This window comes from Odontesthes bonariensis, chromosome 10, assembly GCF_027942865.1.
Source record: "Odontesthes bonariensis isolate fOdoBon6 chromosome 10, fOdoBon6.hap1, whole genome shotgun sequence".
NCBI classification, from domain to species: Eukaryota; Metazoa; Chordata; class Actinopteri; order Atheriniformes; family Atherinopsidae; genus Odontesthes; species Odontesthes bonariensis.
Window position 1 is genome coordinate 14,857,701 of NC_134515.1, and position 23,224 is coordinate 14,880,924.

A 23,224-nucleotide genomic window follows, 5' to 3' on the forward strand; every position below is an offset into this window, starting at 1 on the left:
ATGAGAAACATGGCTGTGCCGCTCCATGTAAAACGAACTGTCTGCACGCTGACCACTAGGGTGCAGCACCAGTATAGAAAGCACCTGTCACAGAACCAAAAAAACTGTTGCATGGTGTTAGCTCCACTTCAGTAAACAAATAGGTGTTTGACTAATGCTGACATGTTATATTGGGAAGGTAAAGGTCGAAGATTCGTGGCTAAAATAAGACAAAAGTTTTATTTGATAAATATTTTTGATATTGATTTATAAATAGGTGCAGACCTTGATGTGCAACTGCATTCAGCGGAGCTGGCGTGCCTCGTGACGTTGTTAAGCTGCTCCTCTTTTCCCCAGTGCTGGACTGACTGGAGTTGGCCGAGTCGTAGTTGGACAGGGAGCTGGATGGTGAACCGATGTCAAAGTGTGCCGCCTGGTTGGCAGGAGGCATGGTGGTGTTAGGGGACGAGAGGCCAGAGTCTGGCTGCTTGTACTCAAGATCCATCGAGGGGTCTCGAGACAAAACACGGTGCTCCACACTCTGTCAGAGAGTGCAGTTCATCAACACATGCATCTTAATTTATGTGTGATATTGAGCAATCTAATATGTGGATATAATTCCAACACTTATTTTCTTGATTTGTTTTCTAATTAATTCTTAATTGCTTGTTATCTAAACATATTTGGTTCATTTAAGTTAGATGTGAAATGATGCTGTCTCACTAAACAAGACAGATTCATTGTTATTAATAGAAAGTATCCCCAAGTTCAATCATCAGTTCATAAATCCCATTACCTCTTTGTCCCTGGGGCTTAGGTGAGGAGAAAAGCATTATGAGTATAATTACTGCACAGTAATGAAACTTCTCACAGCTGGTCGGAAAGGCTCTGGGGCCTTTCACTTTTCCCACAGTGCAGGACTTAAGTGGCTGAATATTCCTCATGAGAAAGAGCACAAGGAAAAGGAAATACGTTTCCTGGGCACCAGAGAGTTCAATGTGGAGGAGTTCTTATTATTCTGCACAGTCTGGGAGTTTAATTTGCTGTGTCCATGGAGACCACAGTATGCAGACTGTTAGTAGCTCTAATAATTAGCAGAGAAACACTGACATCAATCAAGGGACAAGTTGGATCAGTGAAAACTATTTGTCATTTCAGTGAATCCATGCATGCGTTCTTCTGTGTTGTGTTTCGGAGTCGGGGATCATCCAGACAACCTGACAGACCAGATCTTTTTTTAATGGTATGGTCTTCTGAGCAAACTTCAATCACCTCAACCCACTGCCAGTGGAGTCAGGTGGTAAATCAAACAGCCATTTGGAAAATGACTGCAACTTCTGTCCATTACACATAATGTAAAGCTTTGTTCTCTCCTCTTACATACTCCAGCTCTAACAGTATCATTGCTACAGTAGCATCTACACTAACCTTTAAAGGAGCACCATTGTTGACTCGAGGTTATACCTAAAACACAGCAGTTTCTGCCAATATAGGAGGCTGATTTAGCAAAACAGACATTGCCTTTGCCATAACCCCCTAGCTTGAAATTTAGCAAGAATCTCTAAATAACTCAGCTGCTTCAGAAAGTAACTTTCCAGGAATGAATTAATACTTATATAATATTTTAATAACATTAAGCAGAGGTTAGAATACAATATGGTCAAGAAATATTTAGTAACCTAAAAGTGTTGAAAAAAAAAAAAAAAGAAAGTATATACTTGGAAAAATCCAAAATGAGGTAATACAAGTCTCTCATCTTCAATGCCCTGAACTGTGGATGAATCATGTCGCACTCAGCTGAACTGCAGTAATGTGGGAAATGCGAAGGCCCTCAGATTTACCCCAAAGGAGACAATGACTTATGTAACGGCAGTTGTGTTCAGGGCACTGGAAATCAATTTGTATCTCATCATTCATGTTGTATGTGTTCATTACATGTGTTGATGAAGGCCAAACCTGCATGCAAAGAAACTGTGGATTTGTAAGAAGCAAAAACGCACACTCAGTCTTCCGTCTCACTGTGTTTGATTCTCTATTAAACCCTTACCTTTGTGTACAATCCAATTTTAATTTTAGTGTGCATGTGAGAAATAAACAATTCAACAAAAAAGGGATTTGAGACTTGAAAATACTGAATATTCAATGCAAACCTTACTTCCATGACAAGCTAGACTGACTGATATATTACCTCACAGTTTGGCTCTCTTCATCAGGAGGTCAGAGGTCAGGAAACATGGTATGTTGGCAATAGATACTTACCATATTTTCCACTGTGCGTAGATACTTGGCACACTGGGTGTGGCCGTTGTATTCGGCCAGGTCTGCTCCGGTGAAGCCGTCTTGGTCCCTTATGCCCAAGTCCACCCCATTGACCACAAGGATCTGACAGCACTGGAAAGCAGAAAGAGAAAGTGTCATATAGAAATGAGATGGAGAAAATGAAAATGGTAGTGCTTCAGTCAGGTTCAAACAGTGTCGATCATACTAATCTGCACTAAAAAACTATTGCAAATAATAGGTTCAGGAACAGGGTCACAGTTATTACAGAAAGTAATAATTCAGTGAATACAAGTGTTGGCAAAAATTGTAGTTTTTGCCAATTTGGAAATGAAATACCCAACCTTAGAGAAGAATAAAGCATTTCTGTTTCGCATCAAAAGACACTTTGGAACCAGTTTAAAATGTCTGTGTAAAAACCCTTCACGTAAGTTTCTGGTAGAAGAAAGAGAAAGCTTCATTTTGCCAGACTTTCCTTCAGGTTGTGAAAGTATCAGGCCTGTGCTGAAACAACTGTCTGACCAGACTTGGTTACAGTAAAGCTGTTAGTCAAAGCAGTAGGTTAGAGAGGTGGTAAAACAAAAAAAGGGGCATTTATTCAAAACTGATGGCTGTAAAACCCATTGTGGGTAAGCGAGCACCCATAATCAAACGATTGTGCCTGACTTCTTTCAATATTTTCAACTTTATATAGTTGTTCTCTGAGCATTTCTTCTTAAAAAAAATTGCAGTTATTGCCATTACTATTAAAACCTTGTGAAAAGGAAAAACTTTGTGAAAGTCCCAGCTGCTTCTGCTTAAACGTTTATCTCTTTAAAGCAACACCAGAGAAGTTTTTAACTTTTAAACCCTGTGCTTCTGACTCGCTTTGAAGTTTACCGATCTTTGTTAACCATTCCGGACCCAGAAGCGGCCCTGTAGTGCATGGAGGTTGAGATACAGCACGTCAGAACTTTGGTTTCCTGCATAGCACGACATTGTCTTGCTTTGCGCTACCACTCAATACACCAGCAACTAGATAACAACACACTTTTCTTAATAATATGTAAAGTAAAAAATAAAGAAAGAAAAAAATAGACAAGAAGTGTACAGGCAAGACACGTGACAAGAATAAACATACTACATAGAAATGTGCCTTCTTAATCTTGTTAGGTTCTGTAACACTACACTAAACTGTCTCTTGGCATTATTGTAGCCTTAGGAGGTGTCTTTGTCAGCCTCTAAGGCATGACAAAAAAATTCATGTGTGTGGCTGTGCATGTGCAGGACTCAGATGGAGCATTGTTTTTATGACAGCTGCGTTACATCACATAACTGTACGGGGAGCCAAAGGGGAAAAAATGGCCAACTTTTCGAGTGATGCTTTAACCCAAATCATTCACAAGAGTAAACATGGGACACAACACTCACCTCTAGTTCACCATTCTCAGCAGCATCGTGAAGGGGGGTCCCTCCCCAGTTGTCAGTGACGATCTCTCCACCATGCAGCAGCAGCCAGCTAAGCACCTTTGCGTGGCCACGACTGGCAGCGAAGTGCATGGCCGTGGCTCCATCACTGTCCCTGTCTGTCAGGCCGATCTCTGTGAAACTCATCTACAGAAGGTTATTCAGAGACTTTATTCAGAGAGATTTCAGCTCATTTTAGGGAATAGTCAAACGTTTTGTCATTTCAAAGTTTAAATTAAAGCTTCTGGTCTAATCAAACCATATTGCAAAACATTTCTTCAAGTGATGAGCAAGTCAGTCAGTCAATCAAATTTTAGCAAATTATCCAACACAATTTTTTTTTTGCAATCATATACATCAGGGTAGAAGAACTGGCAAAATCTTCATTTTTGGTTAAAATGACTAAACTCTTCAATGGATATGGATTCTAAGTCTATAATTAAACAGATGCATTGTAAAGATTAGATTTACAGTTTCCTGGCATTCCAACATACCAGCCAGACAATGACAGTGTTGTGGCCCATCTGAGCAGCAGCGTGCAGAGGTGTCATCCCGTCATTGGCTCTGATGCTCGGATCCGCCCCGCAGTCCTTGACCAGGTATTGTACGACCTCCAGATGACCCTCCTGGCAGGCCAGGTAGAGCGGTGTGGCACCATTCTTAGTTTGAGAGTTGACAACACTGTAGGTAAATAAAACCGTAAAGTAAATAAGCATCACGGATGAACTCAAAAATAAAACAGATTAGTGATACTATATTTAAACTTGGTACCAAAGAGACTATCTTTAACAGCGTCGTAGCTCATACACGTCTGACTGGACAAAGAACACTTCCAGCTTCAAAAAGTGAAACTTTGGTCCTGCTATAATGTTGCTGCAATATTGTCTTGAGTGCAGCAAACTTTAAAGAGAAACAATTAATCTCTTAAAAACCTGTAGCGTCTGTTACAACACCTTGCTGGTATCAGGACCAATAAGCAACAACGAGCATAGATTTCAAGTCATGGTGTTATATTTTAGACAAGAAACTACAAGGAAAAATATTTTTTTTTTACAGTACTGGTCAGTTTTGATAATAAGGCTTATTTTGCTTCCATAACTTGTCAACTAATCAGACAAGTGGAAGGAAAATGTCCAACATATGCATTTAGATATTTTAATACACCATCTATTGGACAGTTGATGTAAATATTTATTGATCAAGATAATAATGTTCACAAATGATCATCTGTTAAAGGTTTGTGGTAATACAGGTAAGTTAAGAATTATTCAGTGATTCAGGATTACAAAAAGCCGATCAAAAAACAAAACATTTCACTTTAGATGCTGTGCTTACAATGAGTCCTGTTCACCAACATATTTATTTATGGTTTCAAACTGCAGCTTATTCTTACAATGAAAAATGTCCAACAGGATTCATTGATATCAGACTTTACACATATTATCTCATGACTGGCTAACACACAAAGTTGTGTGTGTTTAGATTCTGCCATCAAATCATTTCTTTCCATTCTTTTTTGGTTGTTGCACAGACAAAAGAAGCAGAACTATAGCTGACTGTAAATTATTTATTTGGCTTGACTGACACAAAAGCAGCCTTGCTGTGTCTGTGCCTCACGAGATGATGATGAAAAAAAGTCCATTGCATTTGCCAACCAAAGAGACAAGGCCTTATAAGCTGTTCTAGTATTTTAATGTTTTTTCAGAGACAAATTTGATATGTAAATACTGTTCCCATCTCATCTGAACACAAAAGACAGCTATGATTAGAAATCATCATCCTGAGAGTACACAGTAGTGACGCTCAGCCAAATCCCACTCTCCCTTTTTTCCAAAGGCTCTTAGCCCCACCTCCAGTACAAAACCCCACCCGACGCCTGCACTCCCTGTTGTCCCAGATCTTCTCGGTAACAGCGGGAGGTCACGGAGTGAACAAGCGCTTCCCCACTAAATCCCATAAGGTCGTACTTTATTTGGACTCTGACAAATGAGCAAGGAGTCTCCTAAGAGGATTATCAGTCCACTAGCTTTGCCCGACTTGGTTTGTGCTTAACGCAGAGTTGCCAGTGGGCAAGACGAAGTGAGCAGGTAGAAAATACAGGAGGAGTAGAGGGGGAATGAGGAGTGTGTTCCTGTGGACTCGAACAACCGGCCATTTATTGCTTGAGCCTCATTAGAGCTACGTTTGCTCGACTATTTGTACAAACATGTAAAGGCACATACGTTCATGATCAATCAGGTGCTATTCTGAAAAAGAAAAGACTCCTTTAAAATGAAGTCTGAGACCTAGCTTTGCTTTGAGGAAAACTGTTTGGATAACTGAAAGAAAAGTTCCAAGTAAAGACAGTAACAAACTAAATATTTAAAAATTAGAAGAGGAAGTCATTTGCAATTCTGTCATTAGGAAGTGAGCAGACAAATTAATAATTCATGCATGTAACTAAAGTGGGCTGCAGTTCACCTGCGCTCAGTGGTCCATGTGGGAGAGAAGCTTTTTTTTTTTGTCATTCATCATAACTACAAAACTTTACAGTAAGTATTTCAAGGTCGGCTACCATCCTAACAAAGCATACACTACAACTCCTCAAAGTGAAGAGGCTTAAGCACTCTTTAATAAAGAAGTGCTTTTGGAGAACAGGTGTAGGTTTCATAGGGCTAAGGAAAGGTTAGCTTTGTTTGACAACACCGGCAACAAGTGGCACAAAGGATGGAACCTCGCCAGCCACTCCAAGGAAAAATAACTCAAACTGAAGCAGAGGACATCTGATATATTTCCAGTTCAGCTTCGACGAGCATTTTACCTCAGTAATCATCCGTCCAATGTCCCTTCCCTTCTTACCCACAGTAACAAAGACCAACGTCATCTTCATTACAAGGGAAGTAATTGATGTCACACTAATTGCCTTCTTACCCGATAAAGGCTTGTGACCTACTCCATGGTTTTTCCCATTTAAATAATGAAAAATGTCGTGGGAAAATGTATCTGCTTTCTTTAGCTTAGTGACTTATATTGTGTATTAATTGTTACACGCTTCATAATAAGAATCTTATCATACAAAACACAAGTATTATCCATGACTTTGATTAAATACAGTTATCGACAACAGAGCGCCAAAGCAAGAGGAAGACAAAAAAAATACACATTTCATACACTACTAAATAAGTATACATCAAGTCATTTTTCAGCATTTTTTTGTTCAAACCCCAAAAATAAATGGTTATTAAAATGACATGCTTTGGAAGCCTTTTCTCATGAAAATATTCCGATTATGCCTTAAAATGGCTCAGAAATAAAGAAATCCACATTTTTGGATCAATGAAGAGAAAACTTTCCCTGCATCACATTACACCCATCGCATGCAGGTCTCTGCAAATATGAGGTGCCTTGACTCCTGTGCCAACAAGACGGTCTTAAAACTCGGATTACCCAGAACCTGAAAAGGGCTGTAATTTGGCAGCAAAACACCAAGTTTGGCAGAGCAGATACAGGGTTGAATGGAGCTCAGCAAATGACTCAAACATCCACATAAAAGTGAGGATAAAGAGAGCACCAAAACAGCAGTAGAGACTAACAAAACTGAAAGTGCATATAGAAAGTGCAAGCCTACAACTGGAGTAAAATCAAATAGAAATAATAACGAGTTACTCGAAGCAAATGCTAGATAAACAGAAGATAAAGTTAACACCACCCCACAAGATGAATGGTTCCATAGGTTTGTTACATATGTTATTGCTTCATGACAATGTCAAGGTGTAAATGCTCAGCCATGGTGTTGATGGCTTATTTCGCTCATGATATGTGCTTCAGCATATAAAGACACTACAGAGCTAGCGTTAAAAGGGCTATATCACCAGATAAAAATGTTAAAATAGCCTTGCACTTTTTGAGTTTCCAGCCTATATCTTATGAGTTTTGGAATGTCATGGTTCACTATAAGGACTGTAGAGATTTTATCTTGAGATCAGACGTCAGAGGGGCCTCTTGTAATATCCTAGAAATGGAATATATAATCCAGATATACATATTTAATGATCAAAAGAGATGCAAAGAGATATTTAATGTAGAGACATAAAATTACCTAAAAGAGTTTATGACTTTATTTATACCCAAAGGTAGATTTGTCCTCTGCTTTTAACCCATCCAGGTTGGCACCTGGTGACACACACATGCACATGCACATGCACAGGGTCACACACTCAGAGACAGATGCCAACCTGGAGCAGTGGGCAGCCATGAAGCGCCCAGGGAGCATGGGGGTACGGTGCCTTACTCAAGGGCACCTCAGCCATGACAAGGAGGTAGACTGACACCCCTCCAGCTATCAGTTCCACCACTTCTTTGAGTGGCGAAAGTGGGAATCAAACCGCCAACCTTCCGGTTATTGGACGACTGACTCTAACCACTGAGCCACGGCCGCCCCTAATGTGCTAAGCTAATGTGATGCATAATTACCACAAAAAGATATAAAATGACAAAAAACTGTGGAAGAAATAAACATTTAGGAGAGAAAAAAAGACACAAAATAAGCAAAGCTATCAAAATATTATACAAAATGATATTTTATTACATTGGTAATAAAAATTAAGACAGGGGGGAAAAAAATTACCAAAATTATATATAGAAAAACTAATTAATCACAATATTACATTAAAGATACACAATTGGTGTCACTTAACAACCATATTTGAAATCTGTATGGTTCATGGTTGCTTTGTGCCCTTGTTTAGTCAGGGTGTCTCAGAAGAACAAGTGGGGGACATTTCATGCATCTGTGCCCCGGGGGTCTACTGTTTTGTGATCAATCTACGATCACTACACCCAAAAGGTTCACAAACCTCCATGCTACAACGAATTGCTTCGGCTCAAACCTCTTGTTGTAAAAGAGAGCTTAAAGGGGCTTTTATCCAACTTGTACCAAGAAGTTATTAAGAAGATTAAAGCTGAAGAACGTCGGTGCAACTCAGCTGTTGCCAGAGTGAAATACTCCCTTATTTACCCCTCATTCCTTCTGAATCTAGACACATTTTTTCTAACACCATCAAAAAAAAGAAACTCAAAGCCAGAAATGGTACTGGTTGTGCGGGCTACACTGAAACACAAGTAATGCTATTAGTGAGAAGATAGAAAAAAAGACTATATGAAGCTGAGCTTCAGACACACAACTTTCTGGATTATTCGAATGCAAACGCGTACCCTTTTCATCCGTATGTTGGAACTGTGTCTATGCCAAAGATCTTAATCTGCTCTAATTGATTACATAACCTGTCTGCAGCTTCACACTCTCTCTTTCACCATCTCTCCTTCATTCATTCCTTTGTGTATCGAGGCTATCAGCACAGGCACAGCACATTAGGCTTTTTGTTTTGCTTCACTTGGATGGATTGGTTCAGTTCAAACTAAAAAAGATTTTAAAAAAAACTGGAAACTCTCATCAATCTGTACACACACGCACACACAAAAACAGTAATTACATAAGTTCAAGTTTGCAAAAACTGTTGCAGTTTCATAGTAAGCCATGTGGATCTTTTTACCCAACCACTGAATAGCTGGAAGAAGGAGTTATAGTTTTAGTGGCTGTTGAGGTATTAGTTATTCAAAATGCTCTGGAGGGGAAAAAAACAAGGGGAAAAGATTGTAGATGGTTTCTTTTCTGTCAGTGAAATACAGTGAGTCCAAATAAAGTCTCAGTTAAAAGTTAATTCATAATGGAGATGCAAAGTATATTACCTTCAGTGTTTCCCGCAGGAAATACATTTACATTAACAACCAGTAGGTGTCGCAATTCAATGTTATCAATGCTATCTTTTAAAGCTGCGGTCGGCAACTTTTTTCTAGTCATATTAGCTTGAACTATCATGGGATTCTGGAAGTAGAATATTAAATAGGCTGTTTAGGAAAAATAACGAAATCTGTAGCTCCCTCTGAAGCCTGTAATCATGCTTGCAAAAACCGAGCGCTCCCGGCTGTTTTTAACCAATCAAGTTAGGGTGGAGGAATCCTACCTGTCAATCACAGCTTGTGCACACGCTGCTGAGCGTGAGTCTGCCCCCAGCTTGTGTGCGCTCACACTGGTGTGAACTCACGTGCACAACCTCGTCCACAGAGGGGGAGGGGTTTGGGGGGGGCGATTCGGAGCTTGTTAGAGGTTGGGGGAGGGACCTGAAAGTTGTATCAGACTCGCAATTTTGAAAACCTGCCGACGGCAGCTTTAGGCTACGGCTACACGAAAACGAAACGAGGGTTTTTTTGAAAACGGGTACGAAAATTATTGCGGCCATACGGCAACGCTGCTGTAAAGACAGGTCCAGACGAAAACGATGAAAAACGATGAAACGATGCAGTACACACGAAACACCTCTAGGTGCGCTGTAAGCCACCCCCACCGGTTACACCAGAACAATAGAAGAAGCAATGCGCATGCGTGTACGCCCAGAGCCCGTCTACGGACGTTCCATTAGACATTCTCTGGCTGTAGTTAGCAGTGTCTGCAGCAGTGCTGCTATCAATGTTGTGGGGTCCATGATGATCGCTGTCTGTCCTTGTTGTGTTGTCTGCTTCTTCCGGATTTTGAATGGAAGCTGCTTTTTGTTCTGGTCACTGACGTATGTGTATACGTCACTGCGTTAGCCATGTGGCTATGACGCAGAAACAAATCCGTTTTCGCTGTAACAATGGAAACGAAACGACCCCGTTTTCAAATCTTCCCACTCTGGAACCCGTTCTCAAAAACTATCGTTTTGGGGTAGTGGGAACGCCGGCTCCGTGTGGCCGCGACAGCCAAACGATAAGAAAAAGTATCGTTTACAGTGAAAAACGTTTTCGTGTAGCCGTAGCCTTAATGTCTGAGCCTGGCAAAGCATTATTACTTCGGTTTTTTTTTTGGGAACGTTGGCAAGGCGGCAGTGCGAGTTTGCTAAGGCGGCCGCCTTGACTATAATGCACTGCGGGAAACACTGACCTTTGAATTCACACAGATGTCTCCGGCAGAGTAACTACAGACAGAGTCCATAAACTTAACATATTCCACTGATAATTTCACATTTCCTTCTGAGTAGCTTTTAGCTTTACCTTATCCATCAGGAAATTATCTGATTCTCCAAACTGAGAGCCCTCTAACTGCTGTTGACCGCAGGTAAGATGTTAACCAGCCATAAATACTACACACATTCTTACTTGGGAAAAAAAGAAAATATTCTTTTACTCCTCAAACTTCCTCAAAGCTAATGTAGAATAAAGAATTGTTCTGTAAAAGTTTTCAGTGCCTTGAAGCTGTTGTATTGGAGATATCTTGCAAAGAAAAAAAAATAACACAGAGGAGTCCAAAAGTATTTCTTATTAACTATCTGTCAGTGTATGTACTTTTACCTCTGCAGTCACACTCTCATTATGTTGCACCATCATTAGGCTGCTTGCTACTAAAGTGATGATGCAACCGAGAGAATCATGTCATCTTTGCGATTATTCCAGTAGAAAAAATGATGAGCCGCTCAATATCCTCTGAAAACACAAATTTGTGCCTTGTAATAAACTCTGAAACGAGAGGGCTATCTCTCTGCTGCAAATTTCTTCTCCAAACAATGCTTGAGGCTGAAGGCTAGAAAGCAGCCCGCCTATTGAAATGGATTTGTTTTCCTCATTATCTTATCACCACTTGGTGCTTCAGTGTGTCACCGTGGAGATGGTGGTAAACAGCAACGGTGGGAGGGGTGGTGCAGTGAATGGGGCCAAGCTATCAGGGAGCTACCATGTCCCCGTGGCTCATTCATTTTTCAGCAGGTATGCACCTGTCTGGGGTGCAACCACACAATATTGAAGAGTTAGCTGCTTATCCTGCTGAGGTCATCGGTGTCAAAACAATTCAAAACAATTCAAAACACAAGTCTGTTTGGAGTCATAATCGCACATGTTGATGGCTGCGGTAAGCAATCATTTTGGATTAGTTAGAGTAAAAACTAACACTGCTAAATTAATACCAAGGGGAAAAACAAACCAAGCAGCAAACTTGTTCAAACTTTAGTATGTGACTTAGATGCATTTTAAGTGTATACACTGTTGTTTACCTGTCATAAACACATGTAAAAAAACTTTTCCATAAATCAACAGTTTGAACTTAAATAGCCCCTCTGAATGACAGGCGAGTGACAGGTCAGCACCTTATGGATGTGCGTTGTATCCTCTAAATAAGTCCCTTCAATGACTCTTCTGGCTGCAAAAACCAAGATGGTGATTACCAAATGACAAACTTAAAATGGTAGTTCTCAAACCAGTAGGTGATGTGATAGCTATGTCCACATTTAATAATAATAATAATAATAATGTGTGAACATGTGTGAATGAAACCTCTGCTGCAATTGGGTCTTGCACAGTACTGATTAAGGATGATCACAAATGGGAAACTGTAAATGTACTACTCCACAAAGATCTCAATACAATTAGTTAATTCAGTCATTCGAACATTAAAAGAATGTGTTTTTCTGTATTTTCTGGCTTATCTGCAGTGTTAAAACTATGAATTATCATCTTAATGTTACCCAAAGCTAGACAAATTATAATGATTTAAAAAGAGGTTTATGAATATCTTATCTTACTCTCAAACTCTGCTCACAACACTTTTCTCAGCAACCATGGCCACCATCACGCCATCGTTCCCGGATCTTCCTGTATAGGCAAATTCTTCAGGCAGTCAGAGCCAGAACATGCCCGTCACTCACCGCTGAGCATTTTAAAAGTGGCAGTTTTTGCTTTGCAGACAATGAATGTTTGACCCCTACTTTTCTGAGCATTTTTTTTTGTCTTTGCGATGTCTCCAAGAAAAAGCGTGGAAAAAAGTGCGAGTAAAACTGTTTCTGTGTTGTGTTGGCATTAGGCGTATGAACACATTTTAGTGCAAACGTCATGGGTTCACTGAGTGAGAAGGCAGCAACACGGGAGTATACAGAAAAATATATAATGTTGCACTCTGTTGTTTTGATGGTTAGTCATGCCGGCAGGCTTTTTCATGTTCAGGAGTCAACACCCCCCCCTCTGCCCGCTTTGCAAGCCTCCAGGAATTCAACCAATCAGAGGATACTTTAGCCAAATCCTCCCATTCTCAGGAGGAGGTCTCTATGAGAAAGCTCTCTTCCTTCTGAAATAATTACAAACTACTTGGAGCTACGATGGGTGCAAAGCTAATCTAGAGGTACCCAAGATTAAGAATGAATCTACTGACAATGATCGTGGCACATCCACTTCAACAGTTTTGATAGCCTGATATTGCAATGTGCCGTCTGAAACTTGTGATGTTCCCATCCTTGCCAGGTCTTGCTTGGAAAAAAGAGGTTTCCAACCTCCAAGAAATTTACATGGTAAAATAAATTATGGACTAAAACAAAATGTTTTTTCTCTAAAGTGTTCTTTTCCAAAATATCTGGGGGTTTTTCGAGCCTTTATGTGACAAACTCACTCGACGAGATGAGATACAAGTAAGCTCCTTCTTATTGTGTTCAGATGTTTTGTAAACCAAAAAATAATTTATTCCTAGAGAAAAGAATGATCAATGAGTAATGAAACTAACTAACTAACTGTTGCAGTATGATAAACTTGCAAAATCCTGTACATACAATACATAATTCAATAATCCATTAAATTACACACACTTGTTGACTTCAAGTTTTTTTTTCTTTGTCTGCTAAATGGATTGCTACTCAAGCATACACAACAATCAAAGTTCAAGTTGCTTCTCACTGAAGTCAGCTTCAAATAGCACTTTACAAATCGGAAGATCTGCCAACTCTTGTTGTTTCTGTGTCAGTTTTAAAATGTTTGTTAAGCATCAGAAAAGAAATAACAGCACCGACCCTCGAAAATGTGACAGATCATTTATCAGTGTCAGACTTTTAATGTGAGTCAGTCTGAAATCTGAATCTAAGCAGCTGCTCTACTGTAACATGTTTCAGTTACAAAGAACAGGGAAAAGAAACTCATTGGGGCACACAGAGCATTTCTGAATGAAAATCTAAGTCGGAAGTTAACTTCAAGAGAATATTTTGTCTAAGTATCTCACTCCGCTTAGATATATAATATATTTAAATACAATTTTGTAGAAATTGTGTTTAAGAACTCTATGCTGCAGGCACACAATCAGTGGCATCCTGTTTGCATTTTGTGCTTTAAACAAAACAGAAACAAAATTTCCCCTGAATCCTTCAAGTTGCCAGATTACTTCTCTGAATAACCTCTTGATCAAACTTACAGTTCTTATTGTAAACACAGTATAAGGAAGCCTATAGACACAAGTATGTTGTTCTTACTTTGGGCTGTACCCCAGTAACAGACGGAGAGAGGGCAGGTCTCCCTTGGCAGCAGCGTAGTGAACAGGTAAAGCGCCTGTATCGGTGGAGACCCCGGGGTCTACCTCGCCACTCTTCAGCAGCCAGTCAGTGATTTCATGGTGACTGAAGCGGGATGCAAGGTGGAGAACAGTGGCACCAGAGCTGTCCCTGTCCTGCAAATCAAACACGATTTGTAATTACTCACCATTTTACTGTTACAAAAGTAACAATTAAAATCATTTAACTTCAAACGGGCAATAATAAAAAGGTGTAGTCTTATACTGGGAATGAACTAGTATTTCCCCATAGAAAACAGCTAATTTTAACATTTTAAATAATGAAATTAGGATTCAATTGCCCTTTTTTAAAAAAAATGAATAAATAAATTTAAAAAAAAAAGAGTGTGTGTGGCCTCTTGTCCCATTCAAACACACTGTGTTTTCACCGGGCCTTTCCCAGGTCAGGCCAATCATAAACAATAATCTAACATGGGGCAAGTCTGAAACAATAAGACTGTACAGAGAAGCTCTACTGAGCTACATCATGCAGCTCCATGTCCTACAATTTGCTGCAGTGACTGGTTGTAGGTTTATGAAGTGTCTGAGGGTATTTAGATCCAGTTCCCCCAGCACATTGAAAATGAACTGAGATCCCAAAATTCTTCCCATTTACTAATTTGTCAGGCATTTCCAGGTGAACAGCCGCCAGCAAGTTCCAACTAATCATTAGTGTGCTATGAGATTTAAATGTGTGGCATCCACTAACTCTGAAGTCATGTAAGCAGGCTCAGAGCTTTTGTAAGGGAGTGGTGCTGGTTCAAAACAGCTTTTCTATGAATGAATAAAAACGTAGACACACCCACTCTTAAATGAATGGGTAGGTGTGTCCAAACCTGACTGGCACTGTAAATTGTAGTGTTAACTGTTCAATTAAAGGAGATGGAATCAATCGTACTTATTTGTTTATTGAGGAAGAAAATGTGTCCTTGCTTCGCTCTAACTTCTTTTTAAAAATTTACTGCATACACAACATTCCTTACAAGAGATATCAGTATATATATATATATATATATATATATATATATAAATAAATGTGTCCCAACTTGTGGCATCTTCAAATAACACAGACTGATAGTTGCACACAGAATTACAATATAATTAAAAGAATAAAAAAGTATTTGAAACAATTAAGATATAAAAAAAAAACAGCTATTTGCTACGACTTAGAAGTGGTTTTTGACTCAGAAAAGTTCTCAGATTGCCTTGAAAAAAACAGATAAAAGGTTTTAGAACTCTACCGTCCATCCTGCAATGCTCTTGCATGCTATTTTCTTGAGTCAATCAATCAGTTCTCCAGTCTTTAAACCTCTCTCTTTCTGTGTCATTCTCCCTCTGTACGAAATCTCACGCAACCCACCTTCTCCCGATCTCCACCTCCATTGAATGTCCCGGGGTCTTGGGTTCCAGTCCTATCTCTACCTTCATCGTTCTATGGGACTCGTTTTAATTCTGTACGTCAATAATTTTTTATTTTTTTTTAAAACTCTCTTCATGTTGCTCTATCCTTACTGAAATGAGCTTTGGGCTTTCCTCTTCCTGACATGTGTGATTACCTTTGACAAATGATGGAGAAATAGCTAAGACTCTCTGGAGAGATGTTTATTAAAACCAGCATTGTGGCACCAAAAAGGCTAAAACTGATGTTCTAAAAAAAAAACATGAGACAGCATATACATCAGACTTTATCCGACAGTAACTTCAGAACAACAGACAACTACAGCTCTGTAGGATAGTGTGGTAAATTTTGTCCATCCATCCATCCATTATCTTCCGCTGGTCCGGGGATCGGGTCGCTGGGGCAGCAGCTTGAGCAGAGAAACCCAGACGTCCCTGTCCCCGGCCACTTCCTCCAGCTCTTCTGGGGGGACCCCGAGGCGTTCCCAGGCCAGCCGAGAGACATAGTCTCTCCAACGTGTCCTGGGTCTTCCCCGGGGCCTCCTCCCAGTGGGACGGGCCCGGAACACCTCACCGGGGAGGCGTCCAGGAGGCATCCTAACCAGATGCCCGAGCCACCTCATCTGACTCCTCTCGATGCGGTAAATTTTGTGTTATAGATAAATCATTTTTAACATACAAGTCAGCAACATGACTAAGTCACCTCATCACTAGATGGTCACAAAACTGGTGCTGATGGGTCCTCTCCGTGTGGGGTTTGCTGATTATCCAAATGTCTACAGTAGTCCCATCTCCCGATCAAAACTGCCCCCAACAATGAGCTACCTGTCATATGCATATGTGTCTCAGCTCTGCGAGAGGAGTAGCGACCTGTCAAGAGAGTGCTGTGCATCTTGCTTATTGCATGCTGGGATGCCATTGAGAATATTCTACATACAATGAGTAGGCCCAAGAAATGTATGCCAGGAATATGTTTTTTGTGATATCTTACAGAGAAAACAACCAACAGGAAATGTTATTATGCTGTTGTTGAGGCTACACCAGACTATAAAAGCAGCTCTGACTATTTCAGCAAATACAGGTTTTGTCTTGAACCACAAAAATTCTTTCTGCTCATCCAAAAAAATAGTGATCATCTGCCTTCGAGCTCATTTGATGCATTGTTCATAATATTGACCAAACATTTACATCAGTCCAAACATTGACTTTCAACTTCCAATCGAGTATGAGCCACATAGAATCTCTTTTGCGTCACATTTCTTTCAAATTCTTGTCACTTTTAAAAGAGTAATAGCACTCTCACAGTTCTTCCTCTATTCGTGCAAACCTACAAAAGTGAAAGCTCTTTGGTACTTTCCTGTGAAATTCCATGCTCTGAAGCAGAGCTGAAAGAACAAAGAAATGAATAACTGTCTCAAACATTAGTGCACAACACAAAAGTAAACTGTGCCAAAGCTTTTACGAGGACTCCTTCAAAACCTACATGGACACATGAGGTTTAATCCATCATGTGAGGGTTTAACCATTACAGCACCAAACACCCCTTCAACTGGTCCATCAGACTGTGCTGATATCATGTGTCTGTTTTGTGACCATCATAAGTCATTTTATGTGTTGTATAAGGGATATCACAAATGCAAATCCAGCTTTGCATACCTCATTACCATGGAAACTTGATCCAGTGTAGCAGAGTGAGTTTCAACGTGGAAGGAAACGTCTAATTTCAGTGGATTTTTATGTGTAGTCAAGTTTGATTTGGTTACTTTATTCATTAGTGTTAGCATTTGATGTCTTTTTTTTATCTGTATGTTTGACAAAAACAGCAACAAAACAGTACCCAGGTTCATGAGAAGGGGCTGTGTTTGTTTTTTCCATCAGATGCATCAGATGTTGGGAATTTTTTTAAGACATTTGCCATCTTTGATGAAGGCATCTTCCCTCTTTTTAAAATCACCAATTTTCTGACTGATCACCATTATCTATTAATAGATGCTGGTTTTGCATGTGAAAAAAATGGTGTTGTGATAGGTTTGGGGGTATATTTCATTGCTTTGTGTTCAGCTGATCAAAGAAGGCACACGGACATCAAGGCAAAGCAGCCTGCAAAACCAAAAGCATGCATGAGACTAGTGAGTCATTTAAAGGAATTCACCATGACTGTAATCTAGCTGTTAATATGAATTTGCCCCCTCATAGTTGGTCTAAATGTTTTTGCACAAGCTTGTTTTACTCCAACAAGAATGTTAGGATGGGATGTGCATTGAATGTGCACGCTTAATGCATCAATGTATACCACCCAAAAGATTGAGCTATAACCAGGTCAGTGTTTGCTGCACTTCAACTAGTCCAACTCCAGCTTAACTCACATACCTCTGCTCGACATCCACCCTGGATCAGCAGCCACTGTAAGCAGGCCAGGTTGCCGGTGGCCGCGGCATCATGCGCCGGAGTGGCCCCATTGTTTGCCAAGCAGCTGCCTGCTAGTCCTGCCTCCTCCACCAAGAAGCGCAGACAGATTAGTTTCCCGGCCCTGGCTGCGTAGTGGACGGGCGATGCCCCCAGCACATCCTTGACGTCAGTGTTGAGCACTTTTGCCGCTAATTGCACTTTGAGTATCTGCACGTCCCCCTGCCTCGCTGCGAGCAACGTCCTGTCGCCCTCCGCCACCATGACTGCGCTGCTGCTGCAGGTTGGCCGACTCCTTCGTTTGGTTGCTTACGTTGACCCCGATTAATTCACCGGGTGGATGGGGTCAGCATTGTATTTATAAAGCTTCAGATCATGTCACTCACCGGTTGAGTTTTGTGGGGAAGTTCCATGGATCTTTAGGCTACAGAGCGATAGTCTAAAGCAACATCCTGTCTAGGAACAAACGCGCGCTACTCTTTTACATGTTGAAATAAAACACACCTCACGCTTCATTATTCTTGAGATAAACTAACCACTCTTCTGTGCGACGGTGTAGTTCAGTTACCCGCTTCGGTCTTGTCGGACATAGGCAGGATCCTCCTGAACACCTGTTGCTCAAGTGTTTCTGTCCAACCACCGATTAGTTTGAATTCATGGACCTATTCTCGCCGCCTAATTGATAACGCGTAGGTGCCTCAGAGAATATTTCGTGGTGTTTTTCTTCCCATAGCAGATGGCAACATGGGACTCAGCACCTGTTAAATAATCCAGCAAGGGGAGGATCGCTGAGCCTGTTACAAGTTGCTGTTCTCTGAAAATCCGCTCAGTAATTAAAGGAGCAGTGCGCACAAGCTACTGAAAACTCCCAGTGTAGCCAAAGAGCGAAAGCTGCATGAGCGGTGGCGTCGATCGAGTATAAACCTGCAGCTAAACAGTCATTCAGAAATAGACCTTTTGAATACACGTCCAGTCTGGTTTGCACACAGCTTCCCCATCATTAATTTTACATATGGCAGTGAAATTAGCATCACTGGATACCTTCCATTTAAATACGGCAGAGGTCCATCTGGTGGTCTTTTGCAAAACTGTACATATTCCAGCCCTAGTTTATTTGGCTAAACAGAAGCCCAATTGCAGACTGAAAATGCCGCTTTATGTTGTAGTAGGACACAGCAGACACCTCTTTGGCAACTGGCTTGTTTATTATGATAAACGTCATATTAAGGTAAATTTTCTTTTTATACTGAGTTAATAAATTCTAAAAAAGATTTCTGAATAGAAAGTGAAACACATTTCAGTGACTTTGGAACATTTAGTTTCAGGTTCAGACAGACTCTTTTAGCTTTATATCCACATATAGAGGCTTTAAATCATAGCTGATAAGTTAGAGGGCAAGTTACACATAGGTTCTGACAAAATGACTACAAGAAAGTTCTGAATGGGTGTTGTTGAAAATGTTCTAATTGGACTCTAATTCTAATTCTAAACTAGCACACTAAGCCAATTTGCTTAAACTGTTTTCAATCACATTACACATTTCAGAGGACAAGAACAATAATTGTAGCTATCCTTTCCGATAGCCTACATGCATGTGACCTACATTGTGTAAGTTACTTGTAATTTGATCATTATTTTCTAATAAAAGCCTTACAACTGGGTGTCTTATGAGGCAGCTCAAATGGGCGTCACCTCTAAATGATGCTTACATGTGTAACAATTATTTTAAAATGCAACATGTAGCCCAAGGAATTGGACCAAGAGTACTAACATTTTGACTTTAATGTGCACTTTCACATGAATGAATGTTTGTGTGGTCATATATCATTTGCTCTGTGGCTTCATAAGTCAGCTGACACCCAGACGCATTTTAAACATTCAGCAAGCATAAAACATGCTGCTGGTCAAATTCACCACACGTTGATCTTAGAGTGTGGAATGACACTGACAAGTTGTAAAATGAAGTACACATGGAAGTTATACTCGTTTCGATTAACTTTTCATGAACACATGAGTGATGAATTGTAATACTTTTCATCACCAAATGGTGGCAGGAAAGCCTCACGTTCTGCAGTGTACCTACATCTACACCTGCGAAGGTGTTTAGTTGTCAAGTCCTCACATTTGGCTCCTTTAAATCACAGTTAACTGTCTCACATAAGCCAATAAGAGATACATTAGGACACATATATTACCATAGCCTATAATGCTAAAGGTTTTAAAGGACCAGACCTTTTTTTTTCTTCTAGAATTTAAATCATTATAGCTGCTATAGGCCCACTTCACTGCTCTGAGAATTTGCAAGTTAATCAAAATCCAAACGAAGCAATATCTCAGCAATCAGCTCACAGGCCAACAGATCAGATGTTTTAGGTGCATATTTTGAAATAAGAACACAACCAACACAAATACTTGCAGCATCACATTGCTCACACACATTCCGCCTCCTCACTACTGTCAGATTAGGCTGATTGATTTTTCCGCTCAAGAGGGTGGGGGTCGAGGCTCGTGCTCGGCGCGTGCCTCCTCGGCCCATCTGTTGCAGAGGTTCAACTGTCATAGACACCGCGCGCCAATTTGGGGGAAGAGAGGGGTAATTCCCACGAGCCCTCTGACTAGTGGTAGCTACAATCCCCCAGAGGAAGTGGACAATAAAGACTCATTTTAACACGCTTTAAGGGAGCGCCACATCAGAGCCACTTGAGCCCGGAATATATTTGGCAGTCTGTGTTGCATCGAATAATGGGGATAGGAAAATAACCCTCGGCCTACATGTTTGATAACGGCTTATAAATGACAAATGACATCATGTAAGTGTTTAAACAATGTTAGGGCAATTGTTTGAACTGGTATAGACAACTTCTTGGTTTTCACATAAGCAGATTATAATACAAAGCTTACATAGGTTATGATTCAAACCTATTATACCCTCGCTGGAAAGCAGTTATATTACTTATAATATTATCAGAATAGCGCACTAAACTATATTTGACCCATTTGAAATTTTATTGATGAAAGACTCCTTCACTCGTTTTAAAAACTGATGAAAATTTCAGGCCACAAATAATCATTTTTGTAGGTCTGTGCTATAGGATATTGATCATTTAATTGATGATTCATTGATTTTTTTTTTTTCCCTTTAGCACAAGTATCTTGTGTTTACCTTGAATTTAATGCTAATATGCAATCTCTGAACTTGATATTTCTTGAAGCACCATTTCTTAATCACACATTTGCCTGTTTAGTCCAGACAAAGGACTTCCTTGGCGTAGCTGCCTTTAATGATGTGTCTGACGGAGGGTTTAATCAACCATTGTGGTTGACGGAGTCTTTTTTTTTTCCCAGGGTTCCTCAAAGACTTTCCCACAACTTGAGGCCAGCGAGGAGCTAAATCCCTATTGAACAGGAAAGATGCTACCAACGGTTTTGCCTGCGAAGCCTGGGAAAGCTGGGTTATTTCTTGCACGCGTCATACGTGCGACAGTTATTCAAATTGCACTCAATTATGCAGCGCGTGGGCCCCATCTATTGTATGTCCACATCTGCTGCTGCGCGGCGGGAACATTCAAACCGGGACACTTCCCCCTCAAGTTCATGTGTCTTATCCTGACAACACACGGCCGGTTTATAACACTGGGGTAAACCGAGATTGTCTATATGAAAAAAAAAAGAAGCTTAATCGACATCACGGTTCCAAAGTCTTTGATGAAGGTTTTTAAATGTTTAGCTTAAAAGCTATCCGTGCCATTCACGTGACAGTATTTCTATACTTTAGCACTTTTAGACGACCAGTAACCATCTCATACAGAATTTAGGTTTATGTGAGCAAAAAAAGAAATCTGTCATGACCATTAGAAAGTTTGTTTTTTAATTTATATAGGCTATTTATTTTCTCATCTATTTATTTATTTTATCTATCTTTTTATTTAATTTATCTATATGTTGTTGTTGTTTTTATGTAGGCCCAAGATGTCAGTCATCCCTTTAAAAAACAACCTTTAAAACCAAATGAACGGTAGTCACAGCTCTGCTCTGAGTTACCCTGAACAGCTCCTCGCGCCCATCAGCAGTGGCCCAGCTGGTCGGCGCGTGCCACAGAGTAATTGTTTTCGCTTGAGTAAAACTGGGCGCGTGCAGGGAGGGAGGGGTCCATCCATAGCCACAGATAAAAACGTGTTGTACTGCATGATCTTAAATACTCACAGTGATGACAATACAGCGGGAACATACAGTAATCTGTAGTTATACACTGTTTTACACTGTGGACTGTAGCCCTGCTGCACTGTTGTGTATAAAAAAAAAGAGACCACGCAAAATACACTTTATTGAGCAGCTGAGAGAAGACCAACACGCAAAGAAGAAAAGATTTTATTGGTGCATTTCATCCTCCCATCCCCAGTTCTTCCTTTCTTTCTTTTTACTACGTAAATGTGAAACTGGTCTTAAAGCATCAACACACAAATAAATCTTCAGTTGATGAATTTGATATTAGACATTTAGATTCATGCATCCGTTAAGTAAACAAAATTTCAGACAAGAGGACTTTTAGAGAGTTTTCTTTTGGAGTTAGGCTCCTCGCGGACAAATTAACAATGCGATTGAATTCCTTCAAAACTGCACGGAGCGCCAGTCAGCACTGCAAAATGCATTCAGAAAATCTGACATCTGACCCACCCCGTTTTACAAAAAAATCAGGAATCACACACTGTTGAATAACTGATCTGACTTGGATGTAAAAAGTCTTACTTCATTAATATGTTTAGTCCTGCTAATCAAAACCCTGACCTTGGAACAAATATGTGCCCTCACTTTTCTACAAATGCAACAGAATATAGATATTGTGGAAAAGACAGTCCTAAAAGTCCTAAATCTCCTTCATTTTATGATAAACTTAGAATGCTGACGTGAACCAAAATAGATTACTGCATTCTTTGTTCGAAGTATAGCCTGTAGTATATAGACTTCATCTGTTTTTCTCTCAGCCTTGACATAATTTAGACATCATCCGTGTCCTTCAACTCACCATGCAGGCGGGATGTCTCCAGAGAGTCAGTCATCCGTGAGCTGTAGTGAGAATTTCTGTGGTCAGACTTTCTCACAGTCAGACCCATTAGCGACAGACAATGACAGGACAAGTAATTTGACAAGACAGGCGTTTTACATCATGCAACATTTAAGTGAGAAGTGAAAGAAATCTTCAAACCACTATGGGTTGGTTGGAAATACAACTGGATTTAAATGCTCATTTATTTTGTTTTTCTTTAGCAAACACGTGAGCGAATACATTTTTTAACTACTGAAGGACGACTTGACAACAGCAAAGAACTGAGTCCGGATATCAGAAATGCA

At 40.2% G+C, this 23,224-nt stretch overlaps 1 protein-coding gene across 1 annotated transcript in view; it reads right to left on the reverse strand.

The window, feature by feature from the left end:
• Positions 1 to 18,600, reverse strand: part of espn (espin) — a 41,802-nt gene extending 23,202 nt beyond the window's left edge. Inside the window, exons 1-6 of the mRNA XM_075476425.1 lie at positions 17,840 to 18,600; positions 13,995 to 14,188; positions 4,197 to 4,383; positions 3,667 to 3,849; positions 2,239 to 2,370; positions 265 to 520 (exon numbers count right to left, since the gene is read on the reverse strand). Coding sequence (XP_075332540.1) covers positions 265 to 520; positions 2,239 to 2,370; positions 3,667 to 3,849; positions 4,197 to 4,383; positions 13,995 to 14,188; positions 17,840 to 18,139 — 1,252 coding nt within the window. The 5' untranslated portion in view covers positions 18,140 to 18,600. The remainder of the gene's footprint in view (positions 1 to 264; positions 521 to 2,238; positions 2,371 to 3,666; positions 3,850 to 4,196; positions 4,384 to 13,994; positions 14,189 to 17,839) is intronic.
• Between the last annotated feature and the right edge of the window lie 4,624 nt (positions 18,601 to 23,224).